Source organism: Capronia coronata (assembly GCF_000585585.1).
Source record: "Capronia coronata CBS 617.96 chromosome Unknown acBCG-supercont1.6, whole genome shotgun sequence".
NCBI lineage: Eukaryota > Fungi > Ascomycota > Eurotiomycetes > Chaetothyriales > Herpotrichiellaceae > Capronia > Capronia coronata.
In genome coordinates this window covers 2,010,409-2,031,245 of record NW_006912898.1, presented here as the reverse complement: position 1 = coordinate 2,031,245, position 20,837 = coordinate 2,010,409, and the positions used below count along the sequence as shown (strand labels likewise).

Below are 20,837 nucleotides of genomic sequence, written 5' to 3'. Positions count from 1 at the left end.
CTGGCCAAATATCATGCCAGTCTGTGCGTTCCTCAGGGTCGTTGCGAATCCGACACCTCATTCGAGCTCGGCCCCTGCTCGACACCGAAATGCAAAAATTCGGAACAACTCTCCATGTATACTAGTACGTACAGGATCATAAAGTATGAGTCCCAAGTACTAGTAGCATTTTGAACGTCGAAGCGTGACAGGCACAGAGCGCTCGGGCCAAATGGCGATCGGCAACGACGTCGTCGGAGATTGTTCGTGCCAAACGGTCAGTGACCTAGGTCTTCGCCCCTGACAAGTAAGTAGTTTCATAGAATTAAAGTCCGCGTCAAGGGAACCACATAACTGACTTTCGGCAGATTTAGAAGACCGTCGGTGTCGTGCAGGATGCACCCCCACCACTGGCAGTTTGTCGTCTCCGAGATCCGTCGTTGCTTTTTGGACGTGGCTAAAACTCTCTCAGTGGTACTTACATATTTTTCATTACTACCTATCGCCTGGGAGAGGGAACGGGTGTGGTGCGTTGTATATAAAGGCGATTTAGTAAGTAAGTACTCTTCCACCATATACGAATCCAATCCTAGAGCGGTTGCTGTTGTATGGTCTGGAGCAGGGCTCTCGCATCACAGCCAAAGTCGGCAGGCCGGGGCCAGATGTAGGAGGAGAGTCCTTCTCTTCGGATCTCGAACAGATCCACTCCTGTCCATCCTTGTTAGCCTGAAACGTGAAAGCTACCATCCTGAATTGTTGACGGAGGGTCTTAATCAGAACTACTAGTACATATATACCGCAATTTGCGTTTACTTCCCATGCAGTGGAATACTAAGTACTAGCTAGTACTAAGTAGTAGTAGTACCTACTAGTAGTACTAGTAGGAAAGTCTGGATTCAATCTACATCCCCCTCCAACAAGAGAGTCGGAGCTCATACAGACTTCCTCAAGTAAAGTATCGCGTCTTTATGGCTTGCGTAACAAAGAAGTTCAACCCAACGCTTTCAAGTTGTCAGGAAGAAGCACCTTCTTCTTGCCGAACGATGCATCATACGTAGATACTGGAGGTAAGTAGGTACTTAGTACTAGTACTTAAGTACATAAGGTAGTAAGTACTTAGTTTGAAGTCGTCGCAACTTCCACGCGTGTACAAGTACTACTTACTTTATGCAAGTGTTCAGCTTTTAGACACTGCTTCTAAGGCTGCCTAGGGCATGCATGTTCGTCACCGCCATTAAAATCGCCATGAGTACTACTTACTTCCTGAGACCGCGGTTTTGCCAATTTAACAGGAGGGCGCCCTGCGTACAACTCAAGCTACTACTGTAGTTAAGTAGTACTTACTTACTAGATACTTAACTTAACCCTCCCTTCACTGTAAGCACTTCCAGCGCGTCAATACTACTAAGTACTTACTACCTACTTAGTAGTACTGTAGCCGTCAACAGTGCATGCAGTCTTGTGCAGTACTTAGTGACTAGGGCGCTGAAATCGCATCTTTTATCGGCAAAATCAGTACTGTAGTACTTACTTTAGTGTTCGGAACGGAACTTAGGTATTTACCTAGGTACTACTACTAAGTTACGGCAATTTTTTCTACTAGTACTTATTATGATTCAGTTGTAATCGCTATATGATTAGTATGATTATGATTATACTTGATACTACTACTTACTAAGTACCTACTATCTACCTAGGTAGCTAGTATTACGCCTAAAACCTGTTTTAACTAGTAGGTAGTAGGTACTAGTACTAACCTATTAGTAGTCCTTAGGGAAAATTATATCAAACCCGTATCAAACCTCAAACCCGTATCAAACCTCAAACCCGTATCAAACCTCAAACCAGTATCAAGCCCGTATCAAGCCTCGAACCGGTATTGACCCGTATCGAACCTATATCGATATTTGATCTAGGTCTAATCTAGATTCCTTCCACTCCTCCATCTTTGACACCTTCAGATCAACGAGTTCTTTTCCCCGAGGAACAAGCCTCGCTCCAGCATCTTCACGAACAGCACCATATTTTCTCTCTCCAAAGGTATAGTAAGTACATCAGCTTCTCCTTCAACGTAATGTTCAGGGCAACGAGGGCCACGTGAACATGTCTTCGACAGCACTGGCCCCCACGACGTAACGAACGGGTGGCACTCTTTGGATGCTTCGACTTCAGTTGTACTGTATGTGGCCGCAGGGCTCGTGGTCAAGGACGACGTTCGATGGTTCCGAAAGCCTGCAGGGCGGCGACATCGGTCTCATAGTTGATGTTGGCGGTGGGCGTCCCTGTCTTGATATGCACTTTGGCTGCTCGTGGCTCCCGCACGATTTGACTGGCTTCAGCTAAGTAAATAAAGTAAGCATTGAGCATAATGGCATTGTTTCTTGAGGAGAAACAGAGTGGCCACACGGTTCTGCTGCATTCAAGTTCCTGGCAGGATGGGGCGGGCCGACGTCGTTTCCTTGGATTGACCTGGACACCGCTTTTCACTAAGGAAGGGACCATGGACCATGCAACCGAGAAGTTGAGGCAGTTGTCAGTAAGTACCTATGACACGGGCGTGCCAACGGCAGGCGCAGGTGATCGAACACCAGTAGTAGTAAATAATAGTAGGAAGAACCTCAGGAAGTGTACTTAGCGCTTAGTCCCTAAGGGTTAGTACTAAGGAGGTATCTACTACTACTAGTAGGTAGGTAGTAGTAGTACTAACTTTAGAACTTAGGACTGGTAGTACCTAGCCATAGAATAAATTTCTCCTACAGGTAGTATCCAAATGCACGTTTGCCTTCTTCGCCATTGAGGATGGCTGACTCGCCGGGAAACCCTTTGAGACCGCCCTCGAAACAGCCGCCGCGGAAATCTTCAGGAGAGACCCCAGCCAGGAAGTCCTTGAGCTGGCCCTTCATGTACCGGGCATTCATTTCCGTAGTGGGTGTGGCTGCGCCGTACACTACGGCGGCATAGTCCTTACCTTTATGTTCGACGTCGACAGCGTGGCACATCTGTTCAACATTAGCTAAGTCATGATTGCTCGTGAACCGTAGTCACTTACATCCATATGCCACCACACAGAGTCACCTGGTTTCATTTCGGGGATATACGTCATGGTTTCCTTTAGGCGCAAGTGAGGGAAGGGTTCGGGACTGAGCACCTGGGGTGTGTGCCTCCATACGCCTGGGAACCAAGGGTCGTCGAGGTCGAGGGACCACTTCTCGGCGTCGAGGACGTCGCCCAGGTTCCCTGGAGGTCGAAAGAAGGGCCGCAGCATCACGTATGCAATGCCTGCCTTCAGATCGGGAAACAGCTGGAGACTGCCCTCGTGCGGCGCCGTGGGCGACAGGGCAGTCCAGCCCTGGAACGCACGTACGACGTGCGACTGAGAGGAGCCTGGGTAGTAAGCAGGGTCCCCACGTTTGCGCCAGGTAAAGTCAAAGGCGTCGAACTCGTCCGGGCGGCCCTGCCAGATCTTCTCGTAGATCTTGCGGTAAGCCGGGTCGCCCCAGCGGCACAGGCTGCCGGCGTCGATGTGCGGGCCCAGGCCCGTGAACGAGTTGCCGGGGGGCCGCATGCGCATGGCGTCGGCGTAGGCCATTGGGGCGGCGAAGCTTTGCTCGAGGTCCTCGTCGTCGTGAAAGAGCGAAATGATGGCCCGCTGCAGCGCCATGGCGCGCGGGTGGGTGCGCGCCTCGACCTGGGCTTTAGTCCAGTAGAGCTGGAGGATATACGGTTGTTCTTTTGGCCAGCCTAAGACGCCTCATCAGTCCTGTTCGACGGATGCTGCTTGACGGAGTAGGGTCTTACCAGTGATAACCCCCTTGTTGTCCTGCATGTACTTCTGCATCCATTGAAACCACCCCTCGGCCGTCTCGGTGGGGATGGTGCCTCGAACCACTACACAACCTCTTCGCTTGACCTCTTCTTTGTCGGCCTTGTTCATTGTGAAGAAGTCGTCATAGGAGAATTCACGAATCATCGACGAACCCTTCTCCCGAATCTCCTTGGTGACGGCCTCAAGCATCTTGCAGACCTGAATCCAACTCCGCCGGAGGTTCTCCTCGCCGTACTCGGCGGCGATTTCCTTTTTGATTTTTGCGTTATCAGGGTGCAACTCTCCTTCCTCGCGAGTGTATTCCGGCCATGGCCATGGGGTTTCGGAGCCTGCGTCACCCATGACTATTCGCTGGTGTTCTTGAAGGAATGTCCTGAATGCAGTGATGGCCGGTTGTGTTTAAGAACTGAATTTATCAGAGCTGTCACAAGTGTCCTTGCAGCTTGGTTGAATATATACTCTTAGCTCTTTTGGGCAGTACTTCACCAATCTGGTTAACCGCAGCGGGTTTCTCCCTCGAGTTAACCGCAGTTCTGGCCCTGAATAGAGTTAGACTTGTCAAATGGGGCACCATCAGCCCTCTCGTAAACTCTTGGAGAGTGTGAGCGCTACACTGAGATCCCTACTCCTTCGCTATCTGACTCGACTGCCCCAACTTCCCATCCCGCAAGGCTGCCGTATCTTACTAGTCCCAGATAGGCCAGCCGCCAGAGTTCAATGCTAGTCCCCCATAGTGCTCCATATAAATGACCAGTCACCAACCACGGTCTCCGAGCTTATCGAAACAGCCATCCAATATAGTGGAGAATTATAGAGCGAATAGTGGGGTTGAAGGCGTACACATTGCAAGAAATGACTCCGGCGAATATCATGGCAATATCGGGAATCTGTTGAAGTAATGATTCTGAAAGTGTGAATCGACTTTCCTGTAATCTACCTACCTCATTACCATCATAATTGACAAAGTTTGAAAGAAGACCTTTCCGGCACTCCACAGTCTCCTCGACGAGCTGCGCTGCTCTCCGCCCACCAGTGGAGAGTCGATCTTGTCTCCTGTCGCCCTCATTTCGCACTTAAGGGCTTACTGTCGGTCAGGCAACCTCCGACTTTGCGAAGTTTGCAAGCGTGACATTTTGAGCGGCGTTCTGCTACATGTTTGCCAATTTCAAGGTCTCTGAGAAAGGGACGGGGTCGACCAAGACCATCGTTCGACATCGCCGGTCGACTGCCGGTTGCTATACGTGTACAGGCCCAGCCCCAGTTGCCAGTTCCCCGTTCCCGATCCAGCTCAGCATGTTCCTCGTCCAATGTCGCGGGACCCAGACGTCAAGCCCAGGACTCCCTTTCTTGAGCGACCCTCTCGCTGATGCCTCCCTTACACAGGTCGGAAGCGGAGAAAAAAGTGTGACGAAATTAAGCCTATTTGTGGCAGATGTGGGAAAGTCCCTTCAACCCCGTGCGTCTGGGATGCCCAAAATCCATATGCACGTCCATCGTCGTCCCAATACAGCAGCAGTACCAGCCTCGCCGACTCCAGCTCATCGATCCCGCCATCACTGCCATGGAGCCTGTGTATGTTGATGAGGCAGACACAGACCGACAGCGTGGCGCTCACACCCTCACCAATGGTCTACAACAAGCAGGTGGACTTCCTGCTGCATGCTTTCCACAACGTCCACTCAATGTCGTACGTAGACCCAAGCTACTCGTTGGTTCGGCTGGCCCTGCCACAAGCCCTGCAGCGGCCGGGCCTCCTGCACGCCTTTGCCGCGTGCGGCGCCGCCATCTTGTCGAGGACCGATCCAAGATGGGAGTCAACGAGTCTGGCCCACCACATCCAGGCCACTCGCTCCATCGCCACCGCTCTCGACGACCTTGGTGGCGATCAGATGATGTCCAACGACGATGAGTGGTTCCTGGCTTCCATTAATCTCTTACACATCTTTGAGGTTAGTTCTTGCTGCCAGAGGCGGTGCTCCTTCGTTCTACGCTCACAGTCCACATATAGACACTGCGCAATCATCCTAAGGGTCGACCAAATACCTTGCATCTCGCTGCCGCCCATCAGATCTATGGAGGAAGAGCATCCGCGGGGAGCATCCAGCCGATGACGATTTTGCGCCGCAGAGTCCTGGGCGAGTTTATCTTCCAGCTGGCCATCGCAAGTACCTTTCACCCGTCCTTCTTTGAGACTGAACATTCTTTTCTCTATGTCCACAACCTGCTGGAAAAAGTGGGCGTCAATCAGCGAGAGAGAAGAAAATCAGAAACCATCAACCAGGAAACCAAAATTTGCTCGGTTGACCAATACCTCGAAATGTTTGAAAATCCCGTCTTTGACTGGATATTTCGTCTGTCGTATCTGCGCACCCGAGTGCCACTAACAGGCCAGTATTTGACCGAGGCTGTAGCCATCCTGGCCTACATGAGAAATTGGCGGCCACTCACCTCCTTGGCCGCGACGCATCTGCCGCGCGAGATGATCGCTATGGCCGAAATCCATCGCATCGCCGGGCTGATTTTTGCGCACAAAATCCTCGATCCCTCCCTCAAACCACGCGACCTGGCCATCCAGAGCTACGTGCGGCAGGGTACCGCCCTCCTTAACACTTTCCCGAAGTCGAAGCTCAAGGATACGAGTGTGATGATCTGGCCTATTTTCTTCCTTGGCCTGGCCGCAATCACAACCGACGAACGAGGCTCCTGTCAGCGACCTCTGCAATATCTCTCCTCGGTCTGCGGCATTGGATGCACTCGAGGCATTTTGGCCCTGCTGGATCATGCATGGGCACCCCAGTCGACGTCTTCTGGCAGCAATGAGGGTCTAGCTCTTGATGTGCTGTTTCGAGACGACCTTCTTAGCCAGATCATCTTCTGAAGTGGCTTTGCGCTGCCGAGTTTCTACCAAATCTCACAAAGCCAAGACCATTAAGCCCATCCAGACTTGTCCGTGGCTGTAGGAGTGATCTGATCGCCGAGTCTTGCCATCTTGATTAGAATGGTATGACGAGATATTAGATCCCAGGCGGCGTTGCCATCTACTTCAGCACTTTCTACTTATCGACGTTGATCGTCGGTCTAATCTACTATGGGTAATCCCTGTTTGAATCAATCCAGCTGCTTGCATCGAATGATCGCGACTTGTGAGCAGCAACCAGGTACCTTTCTCAGCTTTATCTGCCCTGCCGGCTTCGTCGACGCCAGCCTTTGTGTCAATAGAGACCTATAAAGGCAGAGTTTCGGTGACTGAGTATCAAAACGGATCATTTGTTCCATGATCCCGCTATCTAAACCTCTCGAAAAGGATAGCCGCCATCCACAGCCACACGTGTCAAAGCGATCATTTGTTCCATGATCTCGTCTCGAAAAGGATAACCGCCAACCACAGCTGCACAGATCCGCTCAGCCTCGATTCGCAACCAAAGACCGACGGGCGATAAAGGAAAGGGTGGCCCCGTACCCACTAGGAATAACTCTTCCTCTCTCCACTTCCCCAATCACTCTGAGCCTCCCGCTATCAGGAGGAAGGAGCCTTTGGGCTGGAGGTGTCAAACGGCGTATGCCGGTGCCCCTTATCGCGGCAGTCGCTCTGACCATTCTCTCCTTCCCCACTCATCTACCTTTGACGACTCTGAGCATGCTTTTGAACTATTCTACTGCCAAACCTGAGCATATCTCCGCCTTTAGTGCACGACGTCTCGAAAAGTGATGTGTCCATGCAGGCCAGCCTCCTGCCTCTTGACTTCCAAATATCCTCGACTAGCTTCGGAGAACACCCGAGGGTTGGCCATGGTAGATAACACTCGACGGACGAGCTCGGTCGCTCGATGGTAATGACTTACTATAAAGCCAGTGGTGCGAAGATGAGTGAGTCTTGTAACAGAGCGACCTTTCTCTGTCACTTGTTTGACTTCGTCGACATTCATACCAACTGTGTCGACTGTACCTCTTGCTCGAATACCCTCGCCCAGCGTTGAATCTCTAAGGTGGCAGCCGCAGCCCCGTGACTACCACTGTATGGCATACACCTTATTCGGAGCCAAGGGCTCGGCCGGGCTGAAGATGGCGACGCCTCGCAGCTCTCTGGTGACTGTTGCGCTGCTTTTGTGGTGCTCCAGCATCTTGTCGACGACGCTCGGATACGATTCCTCGATGATGCAAGTGGAGCGGCCACAAATCATAGAAACATTGTGCTAACGTTGGACAACAGGAATGGCCTGAATATTCTTCCTTCCTACACTGACTACTTCCACCTGAACACCACGACGCTCGCTGTTCAGTCGGCCATCGGCTGGGCAGGCCTTGCGTGTGCGGGCTTCTTCTTCGGCCAGGTCACGGACTGGCTGGGCCGCAAGAAGGCTATGTGGATCAGCGCTGCCATCACCCTTATCGGAGCGATCTTGCAGACTGCTTCGCAGAATGTGGCCATGTTCGTGGTTAGCCGATTTATTGTTGGCGTGGGCAACGGCTGCGCCTTTCTCTGCGCCCCCGTCTACCTGGCCGAGGTGCTGCCCCTGAAGTGGCGCGGCGTCGGCTTGGGCCTGTTCATGGCTTGCTTCTACGTCGGCGGCCTCCTGGCTGCCGGCATCACCTACTGCACGGCCAAGATGCAGTCGACCTGGGCCTGGCGCCTGCCATCGGCCATCCAGGGCGTCCTCACCGTCATCTCCGTCACCGTGCTACCCTTTGTGCCCGAGACGCCACGCTGGTTGATGTACCACGTCCGCCCCGAGGAGGCCCTTCGGGCCATTGCGGCTACCCACGGCGACGGCAACCACGAGGGCGCCTTGGTGCTGGCCACCTACAAGGAAATCGTGGATTCGATTGCCGAGGAGAAGAAGGCCAGCAAGCTGAGCGCCTTCGAGCTGCTCAAGAACAAGCAGAGTGTGCGTCGCTTGATGCTGTGTACCTCGGTCGCCGTCATCACAATGTGTTCTGGTGGGTCTCGGCTCCTTGCTTGAGAAATAGAAATACTGATTTCGAAACAGGGAACAACATCATCAGTTTCTATTTGGGCAAGATGCTGACCAATGCCGGCATCACCAACAGCAACACTCAGTTGGAAATTGTGGGTCTCACCCCTTTTTGTCTTTCTGAGATGGACTAACACCAACCACAGAATATCATCTTGAATGCTTGGTGTTTGGTGGTCGCCCTGGTCGGGACTTTCCTTGTGGACAGCGTAGGCCGAAAACCTTTGGGCATCATCTCATGCGTGCTCATGACAATCTTTATCTTCCTGGTGGGGGCTTTGACAAAAGGTCAGTTTGGTCAGGTAATTCTTGGTCTGGCTCCCATGACTGACGAATCCTCCCAGTCTATGGCGACAGTACCAACAATTCGGGCATCTACGGCACGGTGGCCACCATCTTTTTGTTTCAAGGCTCATACAGTCTGGCCTGGACGCCTCTCGCCATGCTGTACCCGCCCGAGGTCTTGAACTATTCGGTGCGATCTGTCGGCATGGGCGTGTATACATTTCTTACCAACGGATTTGGGTGAGTTGGAAAGTCATTTGCTAGTAGTTCGCCACTGATATCAACCCAGCCTCATGGTCACGATGGCCTTCCCCTACGCGCTGGACGCCATCGGCTGGAAGACGTACATGATCAACGGCGTGTGGGACGTGCTCCAGATTGGCTACGTCGTCTACTACTGGGTCGAGACCAAGGGTAAGACTCTCGAGGAGATCGACGAACTGTTCGGCGGTGCCGACCACTTGACCGGCCCGCGCATCCAAGAGGTCCTGCAGGGCATCGAGCCGCACCTCGCCCTTGACGGTACGGACGTCGTGGTGGCCGACGGGAAGCAGGCGATCCACAAGACCACCTCCAAGGAGTAGGAGTGACAGGGTCAAACGTGTCAACCAGATCTGGAGTATTAAGGGGCTGCTTTTGACGTTTTGTATGAGGATTGAGATGGCGATTTCGCTATCCCACGAGACGTCGATCTACACCTACAACTCTCTGTGACCTACAAGTCCGCAATTCTGGACATTCAGACTACAGTCTTCTAAAGAAAACTGCACCGTTGGCGTAACTTTCGATTTGATCAGTTTCCGTTTGATACTAGTAACCGTGTACCCGTTAGCCACGCCGAAGGAAGTATGGCAGGATGACCTAACGGGGTTGCGGCACAGTCAGAGGCCGTCTCGCCCATGCTTAACGCCAAAACATCCTCCAACCCTGAGTCGGCTATAAGCCTTATATCGATGGGCAGCACCGGCCCCACAGTACCTAATAAACACGCTAATCACCAACTTTAGGCGGGCCGATACGAGAGTAAGATCAAGGGTTGGATTCCGCTAGGCACGGGCCGCACGGCTATCAGCATGGCTGCTTCGCCTCAAAGCACCGGGCCAATAAGAGCTAGCAGCAGCGTATCGTCGTTTGGAGAGTGTGATGCTTCAAAATGGAGGACGTCAAGCAGGATTGAGAGTGTCAAAACAAGCAACCATCACGAATCGGATAGAGAGAGAGAGGGACCCTCACAGTAATAGTATCTAATTAAGTAGCCCATGTCCGCGGGGGGTATAGGAATAAATTCCAATAGAGCCAGCCATCGCAAAGATGCCCAGCCTTATTCTGTTTCGGTACTACCTAGGTACTTATGTACTTACTAGTACTTAAGGTACTAATCTCTCCGCCATCCGCACTCCGTATCGGTACCTACTTAAGACAGGATGACAGTGGTAGGTATTTCCGGTACTCGGTCGTCTCGGGCCATGGCATATACCCTAAAGAGAGGCACTCGCCATATCCTAGAGACCAACATCAGCCAAGTTTTGCCCGACCATACTACCTACCCAGTTATGCATACCCGGTCATACGTGAAAATTGGCAGCCCTTATCCATCGTGAAACATCCAATAAATATCCAACGTCGCCTCCCAACCAAAGGTAGCGTATCCTTTTGGCTCTTGTGAAACTGGTCAGATCGTGCCTTCCCTCTTATTGCTTGTTACTCATGAACAACGCGAGGTAAGAAGTGAAGGCGGCATCTGGAAAGTCTTGACGCTGCTGCCAGGGAGCACTTGCAGTAAGTATCTACAAATCGTCCACAAGTGGCTACTACTAGTACCATGTACAGGCAACGCTTCGTCGAAACCAGGTGGTTGAGGTTCTCCGCGCCACTTTCTTGAGCCTGCCGCAAGATGCGAATTCCACGCTCGAAAATTCGGATTTGCTCGTCCTCCTTCCTGTTCACCATATGCTCCAAAGTCGGCGTCGTCGATGTCGAGAAGCTTGATTGTAACAATCTTGCGATCACCTTATACGATAAACACTGCAATCTGAGAAGCCCAAAGCTTCCAAGACATACTAGTACTCTTTGTACACTCTTGCTTGCTAATAAGCTCGTCAAACGCACAGTCGGGCTCGGGCTGCTTGGATCTCTTACACTTCTCTGCTACTACTAGTACTTATTGCACCTCAGCCAAGCGGACCGGTCCGCATGGCGAAGGTGTGCAGTCATGGCTGCAACGGAATCGGGAGAGAGTCCATGGCAAAGGCGACACAACGCCGTTGCCGGATAGATTTCGCTCTTGGTACTTAATAGGACTTGAAAAAATCTCTAAGAAGCTTCTGAGAAGTATCGGAGAAGACTCTGAAGCTGTTTCGATACAGTATCTACCTATACAGATTTGATCTTAGAGGGATGTGTACTATAGTGGTACGTGTTGCTATGTACTAGGCCTATTCGTAAACTTTCCGACAAAGTTACTTAGTGGTATAAGTAGGTATTAAGTATTCCTTTATATACCTGAGTCGCAAAACTAACCTCGCAATCGACCATAGGATCAAGAATGCAGCGCTTCCCGTTCGCTCAGCGGTACTTAAGCTTGATACCGGTTAGTTAGTACTAGAGTGGGTGACCATCTGGGAATCCTGACTGTTGATTGTTTTTGCATTTTAGAGGCAATAGTTTTGGAAAAGAAAAATTCGGTCCTAAGTCGGATTCGAACCTAATTTTTGACTATACTTGGTAAGTATTAGTACTTAATAAAGTACTAGGTAGCCTAGGCCAGCCCGATCTTAGGTTACCTCTAGTACCCCTAGCCCGGTACAGCTCAGTATAAGGTCGGTTGTAGCTCGGGCTGTAACTAGGTTGTATCGAGCTGGCCCGGGCTGGGAGTGAGCAGAGTAAGGGAGGCCACTTAGTATATACTAGGTACTACTTAGGTACCTTAGTCTCAATACCGTTTGGATTCGGTTTCCAGACGGTTTTGATATACCTAGTCTTAATAAGGTAGGAAGGAATTCTAAGTATACCTATTTTCGATAGGTATAGATTTGAAACTATTACTAGGTAAGGTAGCTAGGTACCTACTATAGTAGGTATTTAGTATAAAAGTACTTAGTATATCTAAGTGTTATATAGACCTAGAACTAGACCTAGCACTAATATTATAGTAGATATCTAGTACCTACTACTACCTATTCTAATCTAGGTATTTTTAATCTAGTTTTAATCTAGTTCTCTAATCTAGTTCTAGAAGCCCTGTATAAGTGAACGGGATCAACCTCCTCGCTCGAATAGCTTTACCAGTGAAATAGCTTTGGTGTTCTGCTTCGCAAATCTGTGTTGTTGTGAACACGAGTACTACTAGTGATGCAGTCTGTCGGCATAAGCATCCTCGACCGGAACGCTGCATTTCAGGGGAGGGTGAAAGGAAACAAGGCAAATGTGATCGTTCCAGGCCGGTGGACTTTGTCCACCACTCATCATTTGGGAACATCTGATGATATGAAACGGTCTTGTCCTCGATGTTCAGCAGAAACAAACATGGCTGTTGATGACATGAAGCCACTGTGTTCCACGGCAGCTATGTTGACCGTGCCTTTCATAAGTACTCCATGTATCTTACTAGTATATATATCCAAATGACCGTTCCACAGTCCAGCGGACTCGACCATACAATAATATATCACAGACAGAATTGCCCTTGTAACCGGCATATAAAATAGAACAAAGACACAAAAGGGAGGAGAATCAAACCGCGGTCATCGCAGCAAGCTGTACTTCTCTGCAGATATGGTATATACCGTACCAGACCGCCAGAAGCTGATGAGGAAATAAACAGGTGATCCAGACATGAAGAGATTAGCTGTACGCAACACACCTGGCAAGCGCGGCTCACAACTCAGACCAGATTGAAGTGCGATATACCGGGTACTAGTACCCCAGTAACTTTCGTAGAAGGGTTTTGCGTAGAGATGTCGAAACGGCATGGTTCAGATGGTACTAGTATTCAAGTGGTTGTCCCACGATGGGGAATCAACCAAGTGTTGTGAGAGGCGCCTTCCCTTCAACCTGACCATGGATGGCTTAACGGCAGAGAGAAAGGAGCAGCTGCAGAGGTGAACACTTTCGTATGACGGGCGCAACAGAGAACGGAGGCGGATGGGGCGATGTTGTTGAATGAAGATCACTCGAGGAATGCCCATACAGGGAGTGGACCATCGCCGCGGCTGACTCGTCTGCATTTCAGGAGGGCAGGCGGAAAATAGATACAATCCTTGGTGTGAGCATCCTCCGTTCAAGTCCTCGACGTCTAGGATTCGCGAGATCGCCACTCTTTGGAGACGTACACCAAGGTCGGCACAAAACGACCATGGGGCGAGCCATGCTGCCTCGGGTCAAGACATTCGTGCATAATCCTGCGGATTATATCGGTACTGCTGCACCGGAGGGGAGGAATTCGGGTCCGGCGTCGAACCCGGCGAACGGTAGGGGATATTTGGTGAATGTTTCGTAAGATATCCGCCCCCCGCAGGCAGTTCTGGCATGAACGACCGTTTATCCAGCCCTGGGCTGGCCATGCCGCCGCCTTGTCCTTGGTCATGGGAGCTCGGATGGGAACTGACCGAACCGGCGTAGCTGAGTCGATCGCGGTCAGACGTACTGCTGTGATTGAGATTGGTGCTGTTACTAGTATTATTTGGAAAAAGACTCTGGTTGGGTGAAGTGGCCGACAATTCGGATACTGCTGCAGAGAAGCGGTTCGGCAGAGGCAGCCGCGATGGTTGCTCTGGCAGGTCGTAAGGCGTGCTGCCCGGCATCTCGATGGCGAGGCCCTGCGGAGGCGGGAAGCCGGGGCTGTTGTTGTTGCTGTTGCGATTACTGTTGCTACTGCCGTACTGCGACTGTCTGGCGTAGGGGGAAGAGTATTGGTATCCTGGCGACATCGGAGGCGGTGGGATGTGCTGCTGCTGCAGATTGGGAGAGAGTAGAGACGGTGAATAGTGGCCGGCGCCCGAATGGGACTGGAACATTTGCGACCTGTCGGCCGGGTTGATGGTCTTGAGCTTGCCGTCTTCCATCATGGCGCTGAGCTGTCCCGAATCAATCAGCTCGGCTTTCTTGACGAGTCGATCGACCATGATCTTGGAGGCGGCCTTGAGTTCCTTCTTGACGAACGAGATCATTGCCGGGTTGCATTTGATTTCAATGTCTTCTCGCATGTAGAGGCCCTCGGCGGGCGCACCACTTCCCAGCTCCCTGGACTCGGGAGGTTCGCCGGGCTGGTTGCCTCGAATCTGCCATTTGTTGCGGACGTCGACCCCCATGGGCGCATACACGTGTGTCTGTAGTCCCCATGGCATGTCATGGAACACGCCCTTGAATGATATCTTGCCGGAACCCATCCTTCCCATGCCAGGCACATATTGTATCCGCTCCGCGATCTCGTACCATGTGGAGAAGTATTCATCTGCGGGGGCATTCTGCGGAGCTTTGACCGGCGTCCAACCGATAACGAGCGGGTTGAGTTGGATGATCTCGCCATGACTGTGCAGCATGTCGATGGCCAGTTGACGAGGAATGTGTGAAGGGATCGGAGTGATGTTCGCGTAAACCGACTTCTTCTTCATCTTTATGGCGGTTGGCGCGAGGTCGGTCGGTGTACGTGTACGGGTAGGTCGATGGATTCAACGCGTCACTGTCGCAATAGTGCTCGAAACCGTCGGGAAGGGGTTCGATAACAATGTCGAGAGTTGGGAATTGGACGGCGGATGCTGTGTGAGAGTAACGCACCGCAGGCAAGTGATTAGTGACTAAATTGGTGACGCTGACAAGCGACGCAATAACCTATGCGTTGGCGATTGTCCGGGCCTGAACCTGGTGCGGAGAGAGGATTCGAGGGGATTTCTAGAGATCACGACGGCGTGTGAGAGTTCGCAAAAGATTGCGGGTAGTTCGAGGAGGAGAGGAGGCTCTGGAGGAGGGATGGCAGGCGCAGGAGGCCCAAATATGTAGAGGAGGATGAATAATGCTTAGAACTTGTCCGGTGGTGGTGGTATTGATGGTGGAGGAGGAGCGATCGGTCGTTGTCAGCAATGGATCAAGTGTCGCGCGGGATCTGACCGACTCGAGTAGCATCCGCCTTCGCCTGTCTTACTGCTAGTATGAGATACTTCATTCATCTTGTCCCTTCTGCTCTTTGACGATAGAACTCTCGAGAAGTAGGAAGTACTAATAGTCGACAGATGGGAGCTGTGTCATGTCCTCCCACTACGCCGTGCGGAGTCGATTCCATCAGCTGGCTACAAGGTTGATGGCGGGCCTGATTTCGAGGATACAGTGGCTCGTCAGATTCGTCATCTACAGTGGCGGAGCGACATCATCAGACTGAAGAGCAAAAAGTGAGGCCTGTTACACCGTTTATCTCGGATTGAATCTGGCAGCGGGTTAGACTGATTCCATTCTGCCATGCAGTGGTATAAATATCCACACCATCCCCCCAGATCTGCGGAGCCCTCGATTCCGGGGAAAGCCTCCCCAACATTGCGTTACATCTTTGACCCGAATCCTCCGTGTCACACCTAGAAGTCGTCGTTCATGTATCGCTGCAACCACTGATTTCTTCCAGTCCACGATCGAATCTTCTTTCCGAATATCCTGCTCGAATGTCAGCAATTTGAACTCTCATACCGCGCTGTGGCGGTTATTCCCACTGCAACTCACCAGAGAGGAACTGTCAAAAAGCACACAAGCAAGAACAGCGCTCCAAGGATGCAGAACACCTCCAGAGGTCCATCCCTTGCCAGCCAGTCATTGACAAAGTAGGTCAGTCCGAACGTCAGAAGATTTCGCGCGTTGATGGCCACAAACGCCTCCTCGTTCAGCTTTGGGTAAGAATCGATCACGTAGCCAAAGACACATGTCGAGGCGAATGCCAAACTCATGTTTGCAAAGCCAAAGGTCAGGACTGGGCCGATCCAGTGAGTCTGGTAGTGGACAGTCGCCCCAAACCCGAAGAAGCCCACAGTTCCTAGGACGATGACAACGGTGATGAGCACCAGACGGAACTCCGGCTCATAAATTCCCCTGTTTTTCTTCGTCAGGTAGACACAAATCCAGTCGTTCAATGGACCCGAGATGACCTCCCCGAGTAACGTGAGGATGAATGGTGAGAGACTAATGAGGCCGACCTGTGACACCGAGAAGTTGTATGGCGGTGCCACGAAGATCACACCATTGACCACGGAGAAGACGACAATCCACGTCAGGGTGGTGCCGTAGATCAAAAAGCCCCAGGTGACCGCCGGGTAGAAGAACAAGATCACCGGGCGGGTGAAAATCTTGTACATGGGGGCGTAGCTATATCGTCCTGTAAAGATCCGTAGCGATTGCCAGTATGTCATTTTGGGCTCCGCGGACCCCCGTGTCACTGAATACGAAAGGTGTTTGTCCTTCTCACCTTGTGCTTGGGAAAGATCGTGTTCGTGAGCTAGTGCCATGTGGACGTGCTGTGCCCCAGGCTTCTCTTCGTCGCCGATCGCATCTGTGACCGGGACGACGACCACCGCATCACGACGATAGGACGTCTCTGGTACCAGAAAGAGGACCCCGAGCATGAGTACGCCGAAGAAGATGGCGCAAACCCCAAAGGTCCACTTGTATCCATCGTTTTCGATGATGTAGCCACTGACGAGGGCCCCGCCAGCTATTCCCGTGAGCAGGAACAAGTTCCACACTGCAATGCGCGTAGCTCGCTCGTGCACGAAATAGAGATCGCCTATCGTGCATTGAACAAGGACCTGGAAAAAGCCGTAAGAACCCATCGTATCTCAGCCACTCAGATACTCACCTCATACGGCGCCATGCCAATCCCCGAGATAACTCGACTTGCCAGGAAGGAGCTATAGTTGTCGGCTTTGGCTCCCCAGACACTGCAGGCGAACATGATGCAGATGGCCAGAATGTAGATTGGCCTTTTGCCGTAGATCTTGGCGAGAGGATTTGTGAGAAACAGGGCGAGACCAATGGCCAGGATGAGCCAGGCTGTAGCCTGAGACAGGACTTCCACGGTGATATTGAGCTGGGCCGAGATCTCAACAAATCCTGGCGACAACATAGGTCCAAACGCTCCCACAACCGCGGCGGAGAGGCCGACAATGAGAAGGATCATTTCCTTCTTCCATTGCGGCCAATTCAGAGGGTCGTTGGGCGAGTCTGAAGGCTGTGGGATCAGGATGATATTGGAGAATCTCCCCTTTCCGTGCTTGAGCTGCTCTCGCGGGACTTCGGCATATTCGGGTGGCAAGTCATCTTGATCGCTCATGAAGCTGGATGTGACGAATAGTGGTAAGTATCTGGTAAATTCGAAGCTCGCTATCGGGTGTGTAGACTTACGAGGTGCCAGGAACCACCTCCAGTTTCTTGCAGTCAATGATTCCAAAAGGCATCTTGCCGTTGAGTGGTTTTCAGCAAGCAAACGAAGCGGGTTTCGACACAATAGGACAGAGGGAGGCAACTTAATATGACAGTCTTTGACCATCAGCTACTAAGTAGCATTGGAGTATCCCATGGCATCGGGGCATCGACCAGGATGCAGCTGGGGGTCGTTCACCCTCATAGCAACAGGGCTTTGGAAGATGCTGAAGTGTGAGGGGATCATCTCTCCTCGCCATGTTATTACAGCAATCAACTCTGATTCGATGGACTGGCCGGGATTGTGTCGAGCTGGTTGCAGAAATCGTACATGATTCGAAATGGAGCATTGCTAAAGGCTTTGCCAGAGCCGGTGGAGATAGTCCCTGGGACAGCTGGAAGCTGGCTGATCGGCTGAACAGACCGACCCCGGAATATTCCCACCAAAGCCTTAGCATTCATGTTATGCTCCGAAAGGGTTCTGCAAAACAGACCTGTCTTTGGTCCTGGGGAGAACCCCATTCTGCCCCAGATCCATTTTACCCCAGTTGCCCCGTTCGGGGTGGTACTCCAATGGGGGTATATCGTGGCGTGTGCCGAGTGGTGATCAAGGCGGAGTGGATCTAGAACAGCATGCTGTTCGAGCGGACATCATGGATATCTAGGCTTGCTACTAGTAGGTAGGTAGGTATGCTTGCCATCTCTTCTTGACGGTGCTCGTTCCGGGGACCACCGTGTCCCAAAATTCCAGTTCGGCAGTTGAGTGGGATTGTAGAGAAAGCTCGTCCCTCTGTCTCTGCGCGGGCCCCTCCAACTCCTGTGGTGCCTCGAAAAGAGGTCTCGGGTGCACCGTCGAGACTCAAGAGGGAGGCTGGGAAGAAATGAACGGGCTGTAGTCCAATGTCGATCAGGAGCTGAGTCCTGCAGCCGGGTCCGTCGTCTGGTTTTCTGCAAAGGAAGAGTGACGGTTTGTTGAGAGGAAGTGTGGACGTCAATAGAGGATGAAGCATTTCTATAGAAACAGCAAGGATCCATCTCGAACTAGTAAATGAAAGACCCAACGCGTTGTCGGAGATGATGAAGAAGCTGAAGCTGAAGCTGCTGCTGCGCGGGCGAGACCTCGACGTGAAGCAACCCATCACATGACTGCCATCTTCTACTGTCGAGTTCTACTCGAAGGCTCCCTTCGCTGAGAGTGAGCAGGCACCGCAATGTCAGTGAGATATCTGTATATTCGAATGCTTCCTGCCCCTGGTTACAGCAAACCATAATCAGAGATCAGGAAAAAGGCTGCTGGCAGGCTATAACGTGCAGAGACAACACCCAACACACATGAGGATCCAGTATCACGACCCTATCTTCATACCTGCGGCGTTCCCACTACTCATGCAAGCTGATCAATTTCTTGTGCCAGCACCGTTGGGACCCCCTTGGTCTCAGGCTCTGACACACTGTTCGTCTTGACGTCGGTGCCATGTTTCAATCTCTTCAGGACATCATCGACGACTCTATACGCGTGAGGTTCTGCATCAAAGTCGAGCAGCCAGGCATCCCGCTTCAGATGCAGCGACTTCGGGTCCTTCCAAATCTGACCCCAGTCGGCCTTGTGCCATTGCTCGCGCGTCGTGATACCAGTTTTCTGTGCGCGGTGCACACGTTCATACCTGATGGCCTCATATGCCCGGATGCCCAGCTGGACGTTCTCCTTGCCAGCCTTCTCAAGAGTGATTGCCACCGTCACCCCGTCTTCCATGGACTGGCTAGCCCCCTGGATCGAAGTGGGGAGAAAGGGATGCGCGGCGTCACCGATCAGAGCGATTCGGGCCCTTGGTGAGACGAAGGTAGGCAAAGGATCCCGAAATACCAGTTTGTAATCGACCAGTCGGTCCGGGGGAGTGGCGTCGACGATGTCGTGGACCACAGGGGACCACCCGACAAGATTCTTCTTGACATCTTCTTTGTCTCCAGGGAACTGCCAGTCCTCGTCGATGTCGGCGGTGTCCTTGTGCGTCAACACCCAGCTGAATTCCTTGCCATTCTTGATGGATGCTGCAAGAAAATGTTTGTCTTCACCAATCTACGCACGGTGTTCCAGTCAGTATGGGAAGACGGATTCAATTGGCTATGAGGGGACGACGGCAAAACATGTCAGGAAAGTCCACTCTTACCCAACCAGAATGCGAGTCTCCGTTCACCACCAGATGCTTCGTCCTTTCATTTCTGGCGAGTTCGTCGGACGGGAACCAGCTGCGATAAACGGCATAGCCTGATGGCTTCGGACGGTCCTCGAAGCCCAAGACGATCTTTCTTCCAGGTGACTTGACCCCTTCTGCAGCAAGCACGCAGTCTGCAGTCAGCTTCTCACCGTTCACCATAACTCCCACTTCCGAGTCATTCTCGAAGTAGTCGCTGACATGCTGCCCAAGCCGAATATCAATCCCCCTGGCTTTGGCATGCTCGTACACGACACGATGGATTTCTCCTCGGTGGCCGTTGATCCTTCTGCCCCATTGTCTTTCCACATCCCACACCTGTCTGGTGGCAAAGTTCCCCATCCAGTCATAGAAGTCCAGTCCATCACTGTGGTGGATGACGGGATCGAGCTCGTCAACGACTCCCTCCCATCGCTCAAAGATGTGGCCTGAGTTGGAGGCGAAGCTGATGATATCGCCCAGCGGCTTCAACTCCGCAACTTTCTCCAGCAATATCACCGAGTGTCCTTTCCGGTCACACTCGATGGCGGCGCAGAGTCCGGCGAACCCAGCGCCGACAATGATCACTTTGATCCCAGAGGGCGGCAGCCTTGCGTAGCTTGGCATGTCGGGTGTCTCTCCCGCGAAGATGGGGACCGTGGATGCCACGCAAGTCGATTGTACCCGTGCCTGTAACTCTGTTGAAGTTATCAGGTTAAAGCATAGCTACTGATGGCTCCAGTTGAAACAACAGTCACACCCCTGTCCTTACCTCAACACCATCTCCAACTATACACGGTCCTCGGGATATCTGGCGTTGCCTGGGGTTTGTCCGGGGGTATCTCAACAGCACAACTGCCGACAGGCCCGAAACGGTAGTGGATGAGGCATGAATGGGTTCTCTCCGTCTCCATCTCCGCCTCCTCCTCCGCCTCCGCAAATTCATTGACCGTGGCGCCCCACGAGGAGCGGATCGTCCTCCACAACCTGAACCCATCCGCACAGGAGCAGTGGCAGCATGACATCCACACCCAATTGAAGCCTCACTAGAGGTGCTCTGTGCCACACCCCATTGGCCATCCTTACCGTGATAAGAGGACGAGTCATCATCGTAACGTCGGCATCTTCGCTCATCTGCGGCAAAATGTTCTTCCGGGCCAGTCTCTGTCGGACGATACTCAAGACCTC

General features: G+C 52.1%; 6 protein-coding genes across 6 annotated transcripts; 2 read left to right on the top strand and 4 right to left on the bottom strand.

The window, feature by feature from the left end:
* Window positions 1–2,732: 2,732 nt before the first annotated feature.
* On the bottom strand, window positions 2,733–4,147 carry A1O1_07391 (uncharacterized protein; the record flags this gene model as incomplete). Its single annotated transcript, XM_007728260.1, has 3 exons — window positions 2,733–2,978; window positions 3,029–3,720; window positions 3,778–4,147. The coding sequence occupies 3 exons, from the start codon at window positions 4,145–4,147 to the stop codon at window positions 2,733–2,735; spliced, it is 1,308 nt and encodes a 435-aa protein (XP_007726450.1).
* Window positions 4,148–5,430: 1,283 nt separating this feature from the next.
* A1O1_07390 (uncharacterized protein) lies at window positions 5,431–6,683 on the top strand (the record flags this gene model as incomplete). The annotated part of the gene is made up of 2 exons (XM_007728259.1): window positions 5,431–5,754; window positions 5,814–6,683. The coding sequence occupies 2 exons, from the start codon at window positions 5,431–5,433 to the stop codon at window positions 6,681–6,683; spliced, it is 1,194 nt and encodes a 397-aa protein (XP_007726449.1).
* Window positions 6,684–7,867: 1,184 nt separating this feature from the next.
* Window positions 7,868–9,647, top strand: A1O1_07389 (uncharacterized protein; the record flags this gene model as incomplete). Its single annotated transcript, XM_007728258.1, has 6 exons — window positions 7,868–7,914; window positions 8,016–8,743; window positions 8,794–8,873; window positions 8,925–9,066; window positions 9,123–9,303; window positions 9,353–9,647. The coding sequence occupies 6 exons, from the start codon at window positions 7,868–7,870 to the stop codon at window positions 9,645–9,647; spliced, it is 1,473 nt and encodes a 490-aa protein (XP_007726448.1).
* Window positions 9,648–13,442: 3,795 nt separating this feature from the next.
* On the bottom strand, window positions 13,443–14,675 carry A1O1_07387 (uncharacterized protein; the record flags this gene model as incomplete). The annotated part of the gene is made up of 1 exon (XM_007728257.1): window positions 13,443–14,675. The coding sequence occupies one exon, from the start codon at window positions 14,673–14,675 to the stop codon at window positions 13,443–13,445; it is 1,233 nt and encodes a 410-aa protein (XP_007726447.1).
* Window positions 14,676–15,626: 951 nt separating this feature from the next.
* A1O1_07386 (uncharacterized protein) lies at window positions 15,627–17,492 on the bottom strand (the record flags this gene model as incomplete). Its single annotated transcript, XM_007728256.1, has 4 exons — window positions 15,627–15,702; window positions 15,769–16,844; window positions 16,895–17,372; window positions 17,440–17,492. The coding sequence occupies 4 exons, from the start codon at window positions 17,490–17,492 to the stop codon at window positions 15,627–15,629; spliced, it is 1,683 nt and encodes a 560-aa protein (XP_007726446.1).
* Window positions 17,493–18,841: 1,349 nt separating this feature from the next.
* A1O1_07385 (uncharacterized protein) lies at window positions 18,842–20,276 on the bottom strand (the record flags this gene model as incomplete). Its single annotated transcript, XM_007728255.1, has 2 exons — window positions 18,842–19,534; window positions 19,626–20,276. 2 exons carry the CDS (start codon window positions 20,274–20,276, stop codon window positions 18,842–18,844), a joined length of 1,344 nt encoding a protein of 447 aa, XP_007726445.1.
* Window positions 20,277–20,837: the final 561 nt, after the last annotated feature.